Source organism: Scomber scombrus, chromosome 4, assembly GCF_963691925.1.
Source record: "Scomber scombrus chromosome 4, fScoSco1.1, whole genome shotgun sequence".
NCBI lineage: Eukaryota > Metazoa > Chordata > Actinopteri > Scombriformes > Scombridae > Scomber > Scomber scombrus.
This window is the reverse complement of record NC_084973.1, coordinates 14,548,331-14,569,150: the sequence shown is the minus strand read 5'-3', so window position 1 is coordinate 14,569,150 and position 20,820 is coordinate 14,548,331. Positions and strand designations below refer to the sequence as shown.

At 39.4% G+C, this 20,820-nt stretch overlaps 1 protein-coding gene across 1 annotated transcript in view; it reads right to left on the bottom strand.

The window, feature by feature from the left end:
- Nucleotides 1–511: 511 nt before the first annotated feature.
- LOC133978865 (single-stranded DNA-binding protein 2) overlaps nt 512–20,820 on the bottom strand; it is a 52,172-nt gene continuing 31,863 nt past the window's right edge. The window contains exons 5-17 of the mRNA XM_062417207.1: nt 7,573–7,662; nt 5,813–5,872; nt 5,632–5,698; nt 4,896–4,966; nt 4,732–4,799; nt 4,128–4,176; nt 4,006–4,041; nt 3,827–3,881; nt 3,520–3,590; nt 3,264–3,342; nt 3,076–3,104; nt 2,892–2,990; nt 512–2,733 (exon numbers count right to left, since the gene is read on the bottom strand). Of these exons, the coding sequence (XP_062273191.1) occupies nt 2,704–2,733; nt 2,892–2,990; nt 3,076–3,104; nt 3,264–3,342; nt 3,520–3,590; nt 3,827–3,881; nt 4,006–4,041; nt 4,128–4,176; nt 4,732–4,799; nt 4,896–4,966; nt 5,632–5,698; nt 5,813–5,872; nt 7,573–7,662 (804 nt within the window). The 3' untranslated portion in view covers nt 512–2,703. The remainder of the gene's footprint in view (nt 2,734–2,891; nt 2,991–3,075; nt 3,105–3,263; nt 3,343–3,519; nt 3,591–3,826; nt 3,882–4,005; nt 4,042–4,127; nt 4,177–4,731; nt 4,800–4,895; nt 4,967–5,631; nt 5,699–5,812; nt 5,873–7,572; nt 7,663–20,820) is intronic.

Here is a 20,820-nt window from a genome sequence, read left to right as displayed (position 1 = left end):
TTCTTGGAGAGCCAGGTTCTCTATGGCTGCTCATGTGCAACTAAGCAACTCCATTGGAGCAGTTGTGCGTTAAGGGCCTTCCTCAAGGCTTTTTGTCATGAGGGAGGTTTTTTCACTTTCCCTAACTACATATATCAAGTGTAGGCAGGATGAATCTCACTATATCCTTTTCAATTTCTGCAACCAGATATATCCTGTTACTTGGAGTCATCAAACCAGTGGACTTCCAGTCACACAATACTGTAATATGTAATCCGTTGTTCCTTCAGGTCTGGTATAGAGTGGAATCAAAAAAGTACATTTTGGTAGGACAACCATAGAAAAGTATACATTTGGCAAATCAGTGTCGTTGTTGTGCTTTTATACAACAAAGGCAGCAGATTGGACCAGAAACATAACTCTGTGATAATGTAACTTTGTCCACAAACACACTTAAACAAAACCTCAAGCAGCGTTCCTGGGTGTACAGATGGTCCTCACAAATGAAGAGAGTTGACACTTGGACTAAGGGAAGAGAAGCTTTATACCAGCATATTCAAAACCCATGAAATACTTCTCTGTATATTTACAAAAACATAATACAAGAATAAAAAAGAGAAAATGAACACATCACAAATGGAGTCCCACATACTGCCACAAAACAGAAAACATGATCCAATTTACAAATGTGTCTTCTTGTACTCCCACTTATGGCTTCAAACTAACACAAAAACAAATAAAAACATCTCTGTTCAGTCGTGATGGTGCATCATCAGTCCATCCCTCCCCTTTTGCTATAATTATCCAGATTTTTCTTTAAATAATAATAATAATAATTATAATAATAATATCAAATACACATACAAGACAGGGGAGCTACATTTGGGAGCTGTATACTTTGCAGTAAGGGAGGGGAAAGGAGAATGTTCACAGGTACGTAGACCTTTTTGTACATGATGATCATACATCTTGGGCATTGAAAAAAGTTTAAAACATTGATTAAAAACAAGCTTATTTTTAGCTTTCTGTACCAACTAACCTCGCATATCACACTGAGATCACAGTTTATCCGGATGACATTTAAGTGTGAGTGACCAAAGTGACTTTATAAGCTTGTGTCGTACAATTTACCATCCATACCCCTCATGTTTCTTTGATTCTTCTCTTTGTTCAAATATTATATGTCCAGAGAATGTGGGCTGCAGAAATTAAGATGTGCACTTGATTAGCAAATTGGATCAAGGTTTAAACAACTAGATATGAGAGAGGCCCAAGCAAACAAAACCAACCTATTATATGGCTACAGGTTGAGTGTCCCATCTTGTTAAATAACATGAAAAATCATACTGTATACTGTGCTTTTGTATTTAACAGTATAAACATTTTCAAGCTCTTTTTCCCCCCCAATAACCATTTAAAGTGAAAATGCAAACACAAGTTTCAGGTTGAGCTGAATATTTTCTGTGAATGATGTTTATACTCTGAAGAGAGCTGACTTTGATCTGCACATCACTTGTCTCGTCAGGCCTTAAAAACACATGATACAGCATGAAAGGATTTTACTTGGGGTTCAATGTTATATATCTGTCATGTATTGTAATGTGGAAGAAAAACTGCCATATTAACAGACAGAACTGGTACGAATAATCATAAATGTGTGTTTAAAATTGTGGAAATGAGATGTGCCATGGTAACACAGCAAACTGTAATTGACAGCGACATGGTAATCACAATTGCACTTGCTGACCTCCAGAAGAAGAGTCAAACAAATCTCAGCGCCTTCCCTTGAATATAATGGACTTAAGTCCTGACTGGAGATCATTGGATTCTTTACTTCGTCAATGCTTGCATTTAATCACTGGCTGCACTTTATTGCTTACCAAATATATTTCCTAATCTTGCAAATTTATATCATGAAATCCAATAAAAGATCTTGAAAAAAAAAGCCTTTACATTTCAACATCTGTGGAAAAAAAAGTTCAGATGACAGAAAAACTGATTCCCAGACCTAATATAAAGTGTACAACACAGTCTCAGTGGTAGTCTTAAAAGATCTACACAATTACACTGTTGAAAAGACTTCACATAGATCTGCACAAGCCTCAAATTAACCTCATAGTAATATAATTGTGGAGCCTTTCCATTTCTCTTCGAGTCAGACATTAAGAAGATTGTCAAGAAAAGACAACAGATGTTGCACATGACAAACCGGTATAACACATTTTCAACCATCAATCAAAAAGTGTCTTTAAATCCTTGAGAATTTAAATTTTAGGATACTGGCCTTTCGTTTTTTGGGCATGAAATCCATGATATGACATCAGTCGCATACACACACACACACACACACACACACAGACACGCACACACAGTACGCAAATAAACAAGAGCTCTCCTCCAGGTGGTTTAAATTTTGGTTCCTTTGTACAGTCTCATAGAAGAACTGATGAATGTAGCAGAGTCATCACTTAGAGCGGGAGAAGTAACAGGTGAGAAGAGACAAGGACAGAAACCATGGAAGGGAGGTGTGTGTGTGTGTATGAGGGAAAATGAGGGAGGGTTAGTAGAAGGACGGAGGTTAGGGCAGCTGTCCCGACTGGGCAGGTGGTGGTGGTTGTGGTGGAGGAAGAGTCACTGGCCTACATGACATCACATCCTGTCTTTCTGCTTTTTACCGATCCACACCAGCTTACAGAGCGTCTGACCAACCCGCTTCCAGAGTCTTCACACACTCATCGTCATGTTTGGAGAATACTGTAGAAAGACAGAGATTAGAAATACTAAATTGCAATGAACTAATGAGAAACCCTCTTAATCATTATAAGTGTTATCACTTGGTGAAACTATTTTTGAAGGTTTTAGCATCTAACATCAAAGATTCCTTGGATAATTTCATGCAGACGATGACTCACACTTTCATTCTGAAAAGGGTTAAGGAAGTTTCCGCCCATTTCTCCATCCTCCCTTGGGGTTCCCGGCTGGTTACTCATACTTAGGTTACCAGGAGAGTTCTGCACAAAGGTGAACACAGCAAGAAGTGGCATAAACTATGCTTGTGTAGATACATATTTAAATTACAGGAATATTTTCTCTTACCTTGGGGAGACTGTCCATATCACCAGACCCTGAGAAGAACAAGTCCATAAAAAACACAAATCATCATTATCAAATAAACACTGTACAGTAACTTTATTCATTATTTGACAAAAATAGGCAAAAAGAAAAACAGCCCAGCACAGAGATTTAGTGTCAATGCAGCACTCATAAGCTATATGTTGCTGTACCTAATGATCCATTCATGTGATGTGGCTCCATTCCAGCCATTCCCCCCAATGGACCATCGCCACCGGCACCCATAGGGAACTGAGGAGAACATACACAGGAGACAATAACAAACAGGTAACACTGGTTACATAAAATACATACAGCATAGCACCAAGTAGTAGTTTCACATGTTGATCCCCACATGTTGATGAACAGTTAGTACACTCAGACACAGTAACGTACAGAGACAAAAAACTAAAACAGATAATGCCTTACATTTGGTCGGCTTCCTCCTGGAGGAACTGTGTTTATCATAGTGTACATGTTGTCGCCGGAGTTAGTTGAATCTAACAAAAACAACAAACACAAGATGAGAAGATTAAAGAGCATAAATGTATGTACACACGCACACACACGCACACACGCGCACTCACACGCACACGCACACACACACACACACACGCACGCACGCACGCACACACACACACACACACACACACACACACACACACACACACACACACACACACACACACACACACACACACACACACGCACACGCACACACACACACACAATTTACCTGCTGGACTTGGCATTATTGGGGTCCCAGGTGGCCCCCCACCTCCAGGAGGTCCCTGAAATTATAGTTTGGCTATTTTATGATTCACTCGTGAACAAATATGAGTAAATGATAGCCTGTACAGCTGGTGACCAGAAAACTAAACTCTAAAACTAAAATCTAAACTCAAATATACATACCACATAACTTCCTGGAGATGCAGAAGAATAAGGGGTCTACAAAAACACAGGAAGGAAAATTTTAAAAGAAACAAAATAGCCGTTAAAACTTTCTGTCTGGTGAGTTTTGTTAGAGCACTTACAGAATTGGAGTTTGGAGGATTTGGCCATGGTCTACCCCCGCCAGGTCCCCTGTAACACACACACGCAAACACACACACTTTAGTCTTCTGCTTTTTGTGATTTTCTTTGTTTCCAGTTCATTTGGGCTGAGTTGGCAAAAACAAGGTATTCTATTGCCAGAAACCCACAAACACCACAACCCTCCTACCCCAGAAAAACAATAAGACAAAACAGAGAAAAACTGGCACTCAGCTCCACCTTTAAATCTCTGAAAGCTAAGGGCACACAATGGAGTTGTAATTAAAAGGTACATAAAGGAATAGCTGACTATGTACTGTAGTGAGATTAAGGACATTTGCTGTTACGTGTTTTCTTTCTGAATGAGGGAAATGTGGGAAGTACAGTTACATTTTAAGAAAGAGAGAGGAGAGAAAAAGAGACAATTATTTTCTTTTTTTCCCTTTTATGTGTATAAGTAGTGTTATGGTACTCACTCTGTTTTCCTGTGTGTCTGTGTGTGTGTGTGTGTGTGTGTGTGTGTGTGTGTGTGTGTGTGTGTGTGTGTGTGTGTGTGTGTGTGTGTGTGTGTGTGTGTGTGGAAAAGAGTATACAGAAACCACTCACATGTTCATGCCAGGCATCCCAGGACCAACCAGCGCATTTAGTGGTGGCCTCATTCCACCTCCGTAGTTCTGAGAAGAAAAGAAAAGAAAAAAAAGCCTCAGCTATGTCAACAAGTCCAAAAACCAAAAACTAAAAAAATCCAGACAAATCAAATGCTCCTGTACCTGGGGCCCTAGTGGTACCATGCCTCTGGGTGGAGTCATCCGCTGCATTGGTCCTACCATATTTGGATGTCCTGAAACACAGACAAACAGTCATATTACAACCAGCTATTGGTTTGTTCCAGGATAATGTAAAGTGTGTTTTCTCACCTAGATTTATTGTATTCATTTAGTGAGCACTAGCTGCATTGTTTAGTCTATAGGGAAGTTTTCTAATCTACATTCTTCCATGTATACACTTAAACCTGCAGAAGTGAAACTGTCTAATCACATGAGGTTTATCTATTATCCTGAACTTTTGTCACTGTCTGCTGAACTCTCTTTTCCAACAGGCATGTCTGCTTTATGTACTTTATATTACATCTTTTGTCTGTAGTCTTTCAAAAGCCCAAGAAGACATCAATTTCTGATGCTTCACTTACACAGTTTCTGCTTTCTACTGTCTAATTCAACAATAACTTAACATCCATGAGTCTTTTTACCTATGCATAATTTATATGATGTCTGGAAGGGCAATTAGTTTTTGTAAATGTGAGTGTACGGATAAGATTTTGAAATTAAAAAAAAAATCAACAAATCCCATCAAGAGACCAAAACCAATAATGGATGTATTCTGCTAACATGTACTGTCTGTGTCTTATTATATCTCATCGAAATAGCAAAGTCATATATAAAACCTTGTCCCAGAGAAGGTGCAGGGATCTCTGTTGTGGAATATACAGTTGTTGAGCATGTGTACCTTGCTGTCTTGTGGGGTCCATTCCACTGGGTAACATGGTCTGGCTACCTGGGACGCCTCCAAGTCCCTACAGAGAGGAAAGGATTCATCACCACAGTTATCCTCACTGTTACACAGATATTTCCAATTTTCACTCTCCACAGTTATGTCTTCTGCCTGCAGGTGTCAGTGTGGCTCTTACCTGGTTGGGTAACCTGAGGGGTGGTCTGGGTCCTCCAGGGTATCGAGGCGACATAAATGGCTGTGGGAAAAAAAAGAACAGGTTGAATCACTCGGGGTTAGAAGTGCTGTACTATCATATGCATGACAAACACAGAGCCTCTAAAACTTGCTCTTGTCATTCTATCAGAGGTTTCCATAACAAATTACTACATCAGGTTTTACTGAGAGGGGATTACCTTTACTGGAAAATGTATTCAAATGTCTACATAAAGAAAAATCTCCCACCTGTCAGCCTCTGCAAAAAATATATGTAATATAGCTTTATGTACAGTGCTGGTATTTGTCCATTATCCAAAACAAGAAACCAACCAGGACTACTGTGTGTGTCTTTTATTGAATTCTGGGCTCATTTTTCTTTAACAACAGTTCCATGACAGCAGAGCGGTGGAAGTCAACCACATTTTTATTGGATTGGATTTATGGAAAAAGAACGAGAGAATAAAGGATGAGGTTTGTTAATAATGATGTCAGTCTGTGTGTTAACAGTGTGGAGTGTTGGCAGCGTGTGTCAGTAGCTCTTCTATAGCTGGGAGTGTGTTTCCACTTGTCCTCCCCACAGACAGTAGCAGTGCTGTTGCTATGTCTGCTCAAGTAATGCCACTTTGGTCAGATGAGCCTGACTGCAGTTTTATGACATGCCACTAGAGAGCAATGGTCCACTTGTTTTGATCAGGGTCTTTTCTTTAATTACCCCTCTTCTCATCTCCCAGATGTTCTGAAGATCAATCAAAGGGAAACAGCTTCAGTACTTTAGGTCTATTTAAGTACTATGCTGTGATGATTTAAACTATTGTTCTCACATTGACAAATGCAAACAATTGAAGAGTGTTTGGAAATGAGTGAATCACTGATTGACTAATCTCATAATTTGGATGAATGAATAAATAAATTATGGTTTAAGATAGAAAAACCTGTGAGTACATGGATGTGCATTGTCTGCAACCTGCATTTACTTTGTGCAAATATTCCCTGATACAGTCAACAGACAAAGAATTTATCTGGAACCTGAATCAAGAAATGTCAGTCTTGTATTTTTAACCTATAAGTCTTGACAAGACTTCGTTTTCAAAGAACAATTGATCTTCAGAAGGAGATGGAAAAGGCCCTTTCGGACTCAAGTTTGAGTTTTTTGAAAGCGGAGCTGAGAAATACCTATGAAGGTTATTGATCTGTGTGTCAAATGCGAGTGTCTGAGTTTGACTGATAATGACGGTTAATCAATGTACAACTGGCAGAGTCCTGCTGATGGAGAACAGAGAATAATCTCGGGCAGTTTTCTTTGGTGAGAGATTTATTTCTCCTGTCAGACTCTTTTTCTCTGTGTTGATAAAATGGTGCACCCACACACATAGATAGGTGTAGATTATACGCACATATAACATAGCCCCAGATTAATAAATACAGTTAAGTTTGAGCAAATGAGTTATCTTAAGAACAACTTCATGAATCCAATACAAATAATATATATAAAAAATAGTAAGACACAAAGCGTTTGGGATGAAATATGGGCCATAATTTACCTAGTGTCGTGTTTATTAAATACCACACATGTAAGTGGCCTAAAGACCCAAAGTGGCTTAAAGATTCAACGACTCCTCTCATTTTTCTCTGTCTTTCTATGTGTGTGTGTGTGTGTGTGTGTGTGTGTGTGTGTGTGTGTGTGTGTGTGTGTGTGTGTGTGTGTGTGTGTGTGTATGTGTGTGTGTGCGCACTATATACCTGAAAGAAACCTGGAGGGACTGGCCCCACTGGCATGCCCTCTCCTGGGGGAAGGTTCCCAAGGACGGGGCTTGGAGCTGCTGCAGCACTCTGAAAGAGGCAACAGAAAGAGTAAAGTCCATGACTCAAAAACGTCTTCAGAAGCTCAACACATCTTTTCTCAGCAGTGGTGGGAAGTAACTAAGTACATTTACTTTAGTACTGTGCTTAGGCATAAATCTGAGGTGCTTTACTTGAGTATTTCCATTTCATGCGACTTCATAGTTCCACAAACATTCAGAGAGAAATATTACAGTCCTCTATATTTAACAAACACAAAAAAAACAATTCAAGGGTCTTCCCCAATCTCTTCCTTGCTGTCTCTCTCTCAGTGAGATATTTCCTCTTTCAGCAGATACCCTGCCATGCAGTCCACATTTATTTTTATGCCTTGTGTTTTTTGTTGTGCTTGTCCCAGACGGGCGGTGCTGGCACATTTCAGCACTGCCTCTGTCCGTTTCCTGTGGCATTGTACTACTAAATAACCCGGAGTTACCACCCAGCACTGGCCTCTTCCTCATCCTCATTAGGAATACATGAGACCGGAGACAACATGCAGCGTGGAAGAGTGTACATCCACATATATGATGATGTGTGAACATTGAACACATACGGCCAGCATTTCTGTGTCTGCATGGCTTTTTTTTAGTGTCTGCCCACTCTCTGTTCTATTTCTCTGATATCCCCTCTCGCTTTCTCTCCCTCCCTCTCTGAAGGCATCGGCTGGGTGTAAAGAGCTCCGGTGAAATTCACCCACAGTCTCTGAAGTTTCCGCCAGCTGACTTTTTAGGTCAGACAGGAACAAGGTTTAATCAGAGCTGAGATAAAAGCAGACTGACGACACTCCTGTATCCTTCTCTGCTCCACCCCGCCACCCTCGCTATTCCCTGATCCTCCCTCATCTTCCTTTATATCTCCCAACCGTTAATGTTCAGCAACAGGGAACCGGATGCAGTGCAGCTTTTTGATTGCATATTCTGCTGCAAACAGAGCCTGTGTTTGTCTCAGCAGATGAATGTACAGATGGACACAGATGGACATTGTATCACCATGGTTCAGTGGTGGGAGACTGGTTTTGTTTGTGAGTAAGTGTTTGTTTGAGTGTGCAACATCATGAACAGCGTCAAGTGTGATTTTTGTGAGTTTTTCTCCCTTTCTTTCTCTCTTCCTTCTCGCACCCTGGATTACCCAGAATGCCTTTACTCATTGGCAGCCTGGAGGTCTGCTGAGTTTGCCTTCATGCTCAGAGAGAGAGAGAGAGAGAACGGAGGGAGAGAAAAGAGGACAAAGCAGAGATTATGTGTGTGTGCATGTGTGTGTGTGTGTGTGTGTGTGTGTGTGTGTGTGTGTGTGTGTGTGTGTGTGTGTGTGTGTGTGTGTGTGTGTGTGTGTGTGTGTGTGTGTGTGTGCGTGCGCAAGTGAGTGCACTATGTTTGTTTGTGTGGGAAAAATGGAGTTGGGGGAGGAAAAAACCTACCTGACCTGCTGACAAAGCAGCATTTTCCAAATAAAGCAACAAGGGAAAAAAAGAGAGAGACAACACACCAGGGTATCTCCCTGCCCCAAAACCTGCAGCACCCTCCATCTATGGAAAACAAACACAACACTCACTTCTTTGGTGCTGACAGTCTCTCTTGATTATGACACACCATAAAATCTCAATGAATCACAAGTTGGAGGTCTCTGCTTGTGTTAAATTTGTGCAGTAGTAGCTATAGCAGATACCTGATTTGTCGTAAATCTTGCACTGTCTTCACATTTAAAAATATATGTGTTGCTAACATTTACAGTGTATTAGCCAGCTGTAATAATACTAGTAGGTAAAACTACTATCACATTAAGTAATGTTACTAATTTGACTTTTAGGATGCATTTTAATGTCCAGCCACAAAAAAGCTGAAAATTGTACTTCTTGACTCAGAGTAAATTTGCAGTATTTTTGTCTGTTCATCAAAAGGCACTGTTCTTACAAAATTAACATATAAATTAAATGAAAATTGAAAAAAACGAATAATTTTGCAACCCTACTGCTTTGGATTATTTAAAAATTTGAGCATATCAGTAAATCGGCAGGAAAATATTTTGGTCAATTTTAGCTAACTGCATGTGTATGTGTAGGCCAATCATTAGCAAGAAATTACTGTACAGAAGTAGGAAAGATATGTTTGAGTTAATTTAGAAACATTGTTGCAGTTACATAGTTTGTCAGAGGGCACTAAGAAGTTTATTCTTTAACTGTTAAAAATATATATTTTGGTCAAAATTTAAAAAAATAAATAAAAATAAAATTTAGTCAGCTTGAACAATATTTGTCCAAATGGTTGCTTGTCTTATCTGTAGCTGTGTATAGATAACAGCCAAAATATAATTATTAGGCTTTTATAGCTCTCTGTCAGCCTCAAAAATCCAGTATTGTTCAGGTGATAATAAAGTACACATAGAGTTATAGAGCTGTTTTTTAATCAGTTACTGAGAAAAGTATAAAGCCAGTCCAACTGAACTGATAGTCATGATAACTATACAAACAGGTTACCCAGTGTTGGTGGAAATTAAGCTTAATGATTTGTGGACCTCGTATCTGTACAGATACAGACTAGTCTCTTTCCATATTTAAAAAAACCCAGCTTGTCAGTAATTACCATTATCTACTGATATATGTATGGTGGTAGAGAATTAGTCCAACAACATTTAAGTTAGTATTACAACTATCGATAAAAGTGAAATTAAACATGCTGATGTGGCGAGAACTTCACTTCAGCCATTCAAAAACTAAGCAGTCACTCGCAGCTGCTGGTGATCGTGTTGGCAGTGAGATTTCAGGGTTTCACCTAATGCAATAAATGGATCAATGTGGTGCTGGTAGCTCATGTAGGCTATGACAGCAGAAGTGGACGGTTTGTTGATATACTCTGAATTTGACTCTGAATTCCTTTGAAAGCAGTTCTGTTAAAATACTGATTCACAGCCAAGCTCAACATATTCCAGCACTTAACCTTTTAAAACATAAAAGGCACACAGATTGTTTCATGCAGTGAGTCTATCATTTACACTTCTCCCACATCATTGTTTACACTTTTCTGACAAGGCCCAGAGAGAGGAACAATGAGACACTCAGCTTACGGCTATACACTAAACACACTGTATCAGTGTATTTTACTGTGTGAATGTAACAAACAGTGTCTTGTGCCATGAATCTCGGTACGTCGAGTACCACTGATGATGTTAATGAACATAAACCTGGTGGAGTTGACTGCTGATTCATTTTGTGGATGAATGATGAGACCCTGACCAGATGACTGTGTTCTCCAGACGGAAGTATTCATCTATTGAGATATGATCAAGGTATTACTGTAGGTGGCTCATTTTCCATCATCATCATCTTATGTATGACATTCTCAAGTAGTAAAAGAATGCTAACTTGTTTTTGTATTAATGGTGAAAGAGATCACTCCTGCATCTCTTTTGCTCATCTGTCTCTGCTCTCTGTCCTTTTCTACTTCGGCCCTCTGAAAACGACACATTTGTTAGAAAGATCCTTTCATCCCTGCTGCCCTAACTTTAACATACTACGCTCCCTACATTTGTTGTTACAGTACTGGTGTTGTAAAGGTGTTTGTAATGAAACCTGAGGCGGAGGAAAGGCCTCTGCATGTACTCAGATGAACACCTGTATCTCCTGGCTCATTTGTTGCATAAATTATTCAAACTGCCACCCTCTAGGAGAACGCAACAGTATACCAGACATACACAACAAAACCTTTAAGTGTACTTCAACATCACTGAATGAAACAGTGTCCAAAATGGGAAAAAGACAAGAATCTACCATACTAATATTCAAAGAAAGATGGTCAAAATTTGCAGTAAATGTATTATATGTCAACATCAAATGTCATTAGTTGGAGGTTAAGTTAAGGTTCAGATGTACAAGCAATACAACAAAGTGGGGCTTGATCTTATTCATTCCTTCAGCTATCACAGACTTAAAATCTTTCTATCCTTTCTAATAAAATAACTACCATATAAACAATGAATTTACTGATATATGACCACACTGCCTTATTTTATAAGCAGATTGATTATATTAGAGACTAAAAATGTGGCTGTAGATTGAAAACACCTCTGTGAAACTGATCATAAAAGGCAGTGTTTCCCTGTAGACGATGCAAAAATGTGTTGAGGGAATTGTAGACATTTAAATGTAATGCAATTACACAAAGGCACGCTACTCTATAAACTAATCAGACTTTCTCTATACTATATTCACACTACACTAATCCCATCACACTAAGGGCTCAGTAATACTTAATGAGATAACTCGCAAAGTCTTTCATCCCTATATGTTTACCGATTGTGTTTCTCACTAATGCGTCTGTGTGTGATGCATACATACTTTGTGTGCGTGCATGCGTGTGTTTGTGTGTAAAGGTGGAGAGTCATTTTCTTTCAATACTTCAGAGACTGAGAGAAACTCAGAAATGCGTGAGTTGAATCTCAAAAGGCTGTCTGTGTTCTCTCTCTCTCTGTTTATCTCTCTCTCACTGTCTCAACCTGCATTGGTCGCTGTCTGCTTTCTCCACCTCTCTGTTTCTCACAGGCTTCTAACACAAAGCTGTCTCATTTTCTTTCTTTTTTGTATCCATATACCGACCCATAACAATGTGCTTTTTAGCACACATCTGTAACTAGACTTGCAGTTAAAGGCTGGAGATATTCTATATATTTCTTATTGTCAACAAATCCCATGAACAGATGAAAACCAGCAATGCATTGATCCTACTGACACGTAATGTCTGCGCAGACAAAGTCTAGTTATTTCTCTGTGCCACAGATGAGTGATTCACCTTTTTTTGTCTGATATACCTCCACAGTTGTATCAGATGAACTTGAGTTAACTATCTGACATGTTCCAAATATATTCTTTTCAATGTATTTGGGGATGTCATACAACCCTATTGAATATATAAAAGTGGATATTGTTACACTCACATTTGACATACACGTGAATTGATTCTGTTGATTTGGTCAAGTTTAGATTCATACTAGAATCACATGGGAGAAACTGGATGTTTCAACAACTTATCCATTTCATCTGCTTATCCTTTTTACTTTCCTTAATCACATTTGATCCTTTACTGCACTTTAAGCCAACTATTTTGACTTCTCTGCTTGCTGGCTAACTAGTTTACATGCACTCTCAACTGTAACAGGCGGTGTTAATGTGTTATAACCAAACAGTATTGAAAACACAAACAAACAAATGATTCAGTCCATTGCACTGTGGTTTATTTTAAGTCAATGACACACACCAGCCTGGAGCAATACAATGTTCACCAGCACACCAGATTTGTATTAATATCCCTGAAAATAATAGGAAAATAGTCCTTAACAAATGCACTATTTTATCCTGTTTGAGTAACATTTTCATTGGGTGGGGAACAGTGGTGGGGTGTGGAAGGGTTACCACTGAGTCTCAAGGCCACTCGCTGTACAACAGGATCTACCAATGACACACCACACAGGAAGGAACCCCGTCCCTCCTCCCTTCTCTCTCTTTCCCGCTCCCTACATCCACTCAAATGCCATTAGTCCACTTCCTGAACAAGTGGGGGGGGATGCTACCAGTCTGCATCACACACACACACACACACACACACACACACACACACACACACACACACACACACACACACACACACACACACACACACACACACACACACACACACACACACACACACACACACACACACACACACTCAAGTGTGAGAGCAGAAACACGATAGGAAAAAAATTGATTTATGCATTATTATATATCCACAGAATATAACTTTGTAGTCTGTCAGTCACTGTCAAAATCAGAAAACTGTACATCTACAATTTACTGAAGGTTTAACTAAAAGAAAACTTCCAGGCAGCACAAAGTGAGAGAGAGTGAGAGACAGAGAGGAGGAGGAGGAAGAAGAAGAAGAAGAAGAAGAAGAAGAAGAAGAAGAAGAAGAAGAAGAAGAAGAAGAAGAAGAAGAAGAAGAAGAAGAAGAAGAAGAAGAAGAAGAAGAAGAAGAAGAAGAAGAAGAAGAAGAAGAAGAAGAAGAAGAAGAAGAAGAAGAAGAAGAAGAAGAAGAAGAAGAAGAAGAAGAAGAAGAAGAAGAAGAAGAAGAAGAAGAAGAAGAAGAAGAAGAAGAAGAAGAAGAAGAAGAAGAAGTGTTCAGCAGCGTAGAGATGAGAATGGCTGAGCTCCGCTTTTAACCATGTATTATTCACAGTCTCCTGTGGTGACCAGAGACAGTTTAACACACTCCGTTGTCCAATCCTCTGCCAAACTCTCAATTTGATGGCGGACAGGCTTAAAATCACCCTAAAGCATTCAAGATTCCCTTTCTCAACCAAAACAAGCCATATGCTACACCAGTAAAACACAGCAGTGAGTGGAAAAAAGTATTCCTTCCTGCACTCCATCCAAGGTCTCCACTGTTTAACAACTAAATCTGGCTGAGCTCAAGCTGCCAAGAAAACTAAAAAAGTATTAAGTGAGTACATCCATGTGTCTTTCTGTTAGACCAACTCAGGTTGCCTTAGAGGAATTAAGATTTCGTATAAACCCCAAAGTTTCATTGTTTTGGAAATCATTCCTATTGATAATTTTAGCATTAGCAAATAAAAAAAGTATAAATTCATGTTCCATTTTTGAAGATTGACCTCCTAAGGAAGTATAGAGATGTGGAATAATGCTAGTGAGTATAATCCTATTATATAACCCATAGAAAATGAAAAATAAACAAGTTAGAAGTGGTAATAAACTAAAAAAAAAAGAGAGAATCTGAGTGTAAGACGGACAGAAAGGGAGGATGAGGTCATCACTTATTTCAATCTGGACATTTCGCAGTTCACCCTAACCATTCTTTTCAATCTTTATCACCTTCGGCAGCACATTATCCTATACAACAGAAATCCCATGCACCAGACACTCTCTAGTGTAACATTATGGCTGATTACCAGGTAAAATGGCAGCACAACATGTCTCACTGGGTGATTACAGGTAGGGTGGTATCAGCTGCACAGAAGGTGACAGTGATGGGGGGTGGGGGCTCACTGGCCGTGTTTCCTATTATCACTGATGTCATTATCGACCCGTGTAAACATCTCTGGGCTGTGAGGAGCTGTATAATATGTGAGGTGGAGCTGTGGGCTGATGCACTGTCAGATACACATACAGAGCTGAAAATGATAGTCACTATGGCACTGGAGAGCCACACTTCTCCCACCACTATCTCACTTGGTTCAACGACACCAGAGGAGATAAGGGAGATGGACTGAAGCGAGAGGAGAGGAAAGGGTAGAGAGACACAGAGGCAGATGTAAAAGCCACAGTTCAAGATGAAGAGACTGTGTTTTGGTCTCCTCTTCACGGCAGATCGATGCAAAGACAGAATATTGATTCTGTTGAAATCCACATATTATGTGATCGATAACACTGAATCACTAGTTTAGTTTGGTTTATAGTTTATGTTACAATTGAAGGGATTCATTAGTCACCTGGGACAAGAAGAAATGAGCAGAATTGTTGATAAAAACGTAATTAATCCGAGCTTCAGGAAGAACTAGTAAGAAGTCACTTTCAGTGTCTCATCTCGCAGTCCTTCTAGTGCTAGAAGGCCAGACACAAGAGACAGCACCAGATAAGGATATGGGTGTCTACAACAGCAAAAAACCACTGGGGTTAGTTGGGGTCAAAGAGATAGCGCGCCAGTCTGATCGTGTCAGCATTCTCGCTTTGCCCTCCCTGCTCTCCCTCTGTCCTGCTGCAACTTCTATGTCTCAATCTCTGGATCATACGCTGTAATCCCTTTCACACACACACAACTTGTGAGGGTGCTGCTGTGTAAACCTTTGCACCATTTCTATAGGTTTCTTCTCTTTGTCACACCTTAAATGGTCTCAAAATGGGTCAGGAAAGACATACCTGTCAACATTCAGGAATTTGAAAATGAGAGAAATTTTCCAGCACTCTGTCCTGGACCATCCCGCTACCATTGCCACAGTCCACATACTCCTTACATTTAGACAAGGGTACACACAGTGAGTTCTAAAATCACCACAATGCAACCACTTGCTTTACAATAACAGTGCAACAAGGATTGGGTTAACTAGTTCCAACATTTAGTAAGTGACTACTGATCAGAAGCAGATACGTGGTTGAAAGTGAAATGAACATCCCTGAATTATATAAATGAAAACACAAAAGGGTATATAAATTCAGCACTTACAAGTTTAATTAAGTATCAGGCTACTTGAAGGAGGATATGTACACATCACCTACACATTATGCTTCCATTGTGATTTTGAGAGACAATTGGTAGGAGAGGTTGATTATGAAAATGGATGGAAGAGAGAGAGAGTGAGTGAGACAATGGATAGGAGAGTGAGAATGAGAGGCTCACATCGCTTTTCTCTCTGTGTGATACACTAAAATCCGTGTGGCATATTCTACTAAAAGCATGACTTTGACCAAGGTTGCTCTTCATTGAGTACGGGTAAGCCTTCTCCCTTTTGGTGAGATACTTGCACAAACTTTTAAGCCTTTTTTGGCAGGTACTCCATCACTCTCACATTCTCCAGCCATCCTTGACTTCTTCTTCTGACTCTTCTTTTTAACTTTTATTGGTGGTTGCCATTCTTTTTTTACAGTCCATAGTTTGATTGAATGACTTCTTGTCACCACATGTTACAACAAATGTTCTAAATACAACCACCTGCTTTACTGGAGGGGAGTGTATGTTACTGTCAACCTTTTTTGGAGATTTACAGGAAAACATTTAAACTGAAGGACAGTGGGAGAGAAGGGTAAAATGCAAGAGAATCCCAGGAAAAACGGGAGGGTTGACAGGTCTGGACAGGGCAAGACTGGATGGTGTTTTAAAAAAAAGTCAAGTCAAGTATGCTGTGTCCCATGTCCAGACAAAAAAATGTGCTAACATTGCCAGATTCGGATATCAACTCTAACTATTTCTCTAAGACAGAAACATCCTTGAGGATTTCTGTGAGATGCTGCATGTGCACAGACTCAGACTGCTACAGACACGTAACATATGCTTCTGACTAAGACTTTCATAATCAATAATAACTGCAGCCAAACTAGAATTTACTCCTCTCTTATCCCACAGCTGCGTCAGAGCTTGTTCTCATTCTTATACCTTCTCGTCTTCCTCTGCCCTTACTTAACCTCTCCTCTCCACTCTGCGCTGTGCCCTCGTCTTTGCCCCTGCTCACTGCAGAGCAGCAAGACGCGCATATGTCAACACCACATAAACACTCCACCTCGGCATGTCCAAACACGCATGTGACATGACTCAGCGTAACTCAGCAGTGGAAAACACACTCCTCGGAGACCAGGGGGCTGAGCGCAACAGGCCGGCAAGAGAGGAGGGAAGATGATAAGAGACATAAAGAGGAATGCAGAAAGACAGAGCAGGGACAGAGATAAGCAGAGGCAACGAAGGAGAGGAAAGCTGCTGATGTGCAAAAGAGAGGATGAAGCAGAGCAGAGAGTGAGGGGACAGGCAGCGGAGGGAAAAATAGGAAAGGTAAAGCGAGTGATGTCAGTTTTCAGTGTGCAGAGGAGTAGAGTATCAGCAGACCAGTATACAGTGAGAGTTTAACACAGACATTTCCCTTGTTGTTTTTGTAACAGTTGGAGATCGTGACAACCGTTTCCATCTCTCCTTAACCTATGGAAAGTCCCATTCTTATTCTCCCTTCACTCGGCTCGCTCTTCATTGCCATGGCAATGATGTTACAGTGAGTCACCTCCACATCTCCCTCCTCCTCAACACCGCCAAGGAACATGGGAGTGTGCAAGAGAGAGAGAAAGAGAGAGAGGCAGAGGAGGAGAAATGGCTCAGTTTCCCTGGAAACAGACTGGGGGTCTCCCCAACCCCCATTGGTTCTCAACTGGTTGGAATCAGCTTGTTACCCACAATGCTTGGAGCCAACAGGGTCTCTGTTTCTAGGTTGTCTCCGTCCTCTCTGTTTTTGCTATTCATATGCCTGTACTCACTCACAGGCTTTGGTCAAAATTCAGGTTTATATTTTATGTCACTACACCAAGCAGTTCATTCTCAGGTTTGTTTTATGCTAATTCATAATCAGATCATAAAGTAGAACTTTTAAGCCTCTTAAATTTAAGTTTTTTTATTTTTCATTATTGCAGTCAAGAATTTTCAGCACGTCTGTATTATTTCCTGATAAATTGCAGGAATGTTTAAAAATTGCAAGCCCATGGGAAAAAATAGGAAATCGTTTAAGGAGCTAACTAACAATCGGTTTATAATTTGTTCCAGTAAGAGGTAAAATTATCTTCAAAGGATTAAATGCAGCTGGTGTTACTGTAATTAGAAAAATATGCAAAAAAGTCCCGGACAGACCAGCTCTAGATGGTTCAGTTTAGGCTGAAGGTTGTAGAAGATTTCGGAGCTTGTTGGGAGGCAGCTCTGCCTGAAAAGATGACTTCAGGGGAAAGAAAGTCCCACAGTCAATAAAGTAGCCACAAAGAAGTTGGGTGGTTGAGGTTGAATATTGATTTTATTTGTTCTGTGCTCGTAAAAGTGACTCTGAATTGGATTACTTTATGTAGAAAATAGCAGTGATACATGGTACTTACTTTCAATTTGACCATTCCTTATGACAAAAATGGAGAAAAAGTTGATTATTCAACATTCACCAAACAATCTTGTTGACATTTGGTGGCACAGTAGAAAAACACCTGGAGTGTTCAAAATGATGAGAGTTTCTCATCTGGGGAGCACAAACGTGCTCACTGAATTTCAGTGATTTGACCATAATATTTCAATATTTTAGCCAGAAAAGTCACTCTGGACTGAAGTTTTTGACAGACAGATGGACTCAATTTTCAATCCTTGCAGTGTAAGAGGAAAATTAAACATTAATGATGAATAATTTCAACATCACAGCATTTTCTTTTGCAACTTTCTTAGAAGTACTGTGTGTTACCGGGTTATTTCCACAACACATTTGATCGTCTTCATCCCCTAATTCATAAAAACTGCCCTCAGCAAGACGCAATAAAGCCACTGCACACAAAAAGTCTTTCATATCAAATGCAATAACTTTTCTAAATTCACAAACATCAAGTAATGCACAGTATTATTGTCTGTACTGTGCATGTTGTGTTATTTATTATTGTATGTATTCTGATTTACAATTATGTATTTTAACCAGCCTGTGAAGCCGTAGGCAAATTTCCACATTTGTGGACACGATTATCATTAATTATCATTATTATGATTATTATTATTATTATTATTATTATTAGTACTAGTAGTAGCAGCAGTAGTAGTAGTAGTAGTAGTAGTAGTAGTAGTAGTAGTAGTAGTAGTAGCAGTAATAGAACAACATCAGAAAACAAAGTGAATCATGGGTAAAGGTCTAGCTTATAATGACTTTAATAAAAAACATTATTTTATGCTGCAAACTTATATTTTATGCTGTATTCTAGTCTAGTTTTTATTTTATTTTTGTCTCTTTCTATTTTTCTTTAATTTGTTTTAATTTTTTAAATTTTGTATATATGTGAATTCTGTTTGTACAGTACACATTTGGTGTACAATGTTTCTCATTGAATGCACATGTTTTCCCACAGATTTCAAGCACTGAGTGCATCAGGATGTAAATGAATAAAGCCGTACTCTGTGTTAGTACATTTAAAAGTGTGTCTCCTTCAGCTGTACAATAAGGACAGAATACGCGTGCTGCTGTTAAATTGAGCGGTGTGAATACGTTTCTATGCATGAGTGAGAGAGTATGAATGTAAGATCTGGCAGCGTGAGACGGAGCATTTTTATCAAAGGGGGTTGCTCTTGGCACTGCCTCTTGATCTCTTCTTCGCCTCTAACTGCTGTGTGCCTGCTATCTCCCACAGTGATGCCACACAATGATAACGGGCTCTCCTCACGGTAATATTTGCCTGTAACACTGCTGCCTATCAACCCTTTCCACTTTGTCCATCTGTCTGATGAAAAAAAAGCTCAAAATATGTAATTTCGTCTTGTACAGACAGCCAGTGAATTACAATGACAATTATTTCTATGGCACGTTTTCTAATTTATATTTTACACATTTCCCCCAAGCAGCAAAATCTTGGTTCACAAAATGGTAGTAAGGACTCCCCAAAGGGTCCTAAGATGATTTAATGGATAAGACAGAATACTGCAATTGCAAGTTAAAATGTTTATTTCTTTATTTATTTTTTGCTAACATTTCTTTATTTTTTTTAATTAGCTTGTGCAGGTTTGGACAGCTCTTTCTCCTTCTAGAAATGAAACAATAGTCACAACTTATGACCACACGAGGGCCGAAACATGTGATGATTTGTCACAAGTGGACACTTTCTTTTTAGGGAGACACCAGCCAAAAAGAGGATACTATTGGAACCTATACAAGGAATTATTGTCTAAAAACATGGTTAAAAAGCGACCTGGTTCATGCTTGTATCAGGACATATCTCTTGACTCTTGAAAGTGCTAAAAATTAGCATTAAAAACTTGATTTTCACTGGACCAAATTAAATTATCTAATTACACTGACATAATTTAATCTGTTCTGAGGGTTTATTGGGTGTTTATTAATGTTTTTCAACATTAATGACCGTCTTCATCTGTAAGTCTGCATGCCTAGTTGATTCTGCATATGTGGCCTAATTCCTTAATATTTGTCGCCTTGTGTTCTGGTTGTTGAATAGCATCCATTCTTTTTTCTTTTCTTTCTCTTTGGGGACTGTGAGAATCCATTACAAATTCACACATCACACATTCACAGGAGAAGGAGACACTTAAAGCCCAAACACAGTATAATAATGGAAGCTGCACATGTTCAGGTCATTACAGACTTTCACATCCATGTGCAACATTTTAGCCCAAAGCGTATATTTGAGCCACAATATCAATTTTTTCTATAAATCTTAATTTATCCAGAGGGACACATTTTTCAACCAACGACTTGCTTCAGTTAATAAGCACATTCTTATCAGGGGGATGCACAGCACAACCAGTACAACTGTCAGACACTGATAATCTCCTAAAATCAGGAGTCAGGTATCTCTCTCTCTCTTTTTTCATCTGTTTAACTTCTCCCCCAATTCATTTTTCTAGCTTGTCAGCCTTTCCAGTACCAGTCTGCTTCTCAAGCCTGTATACG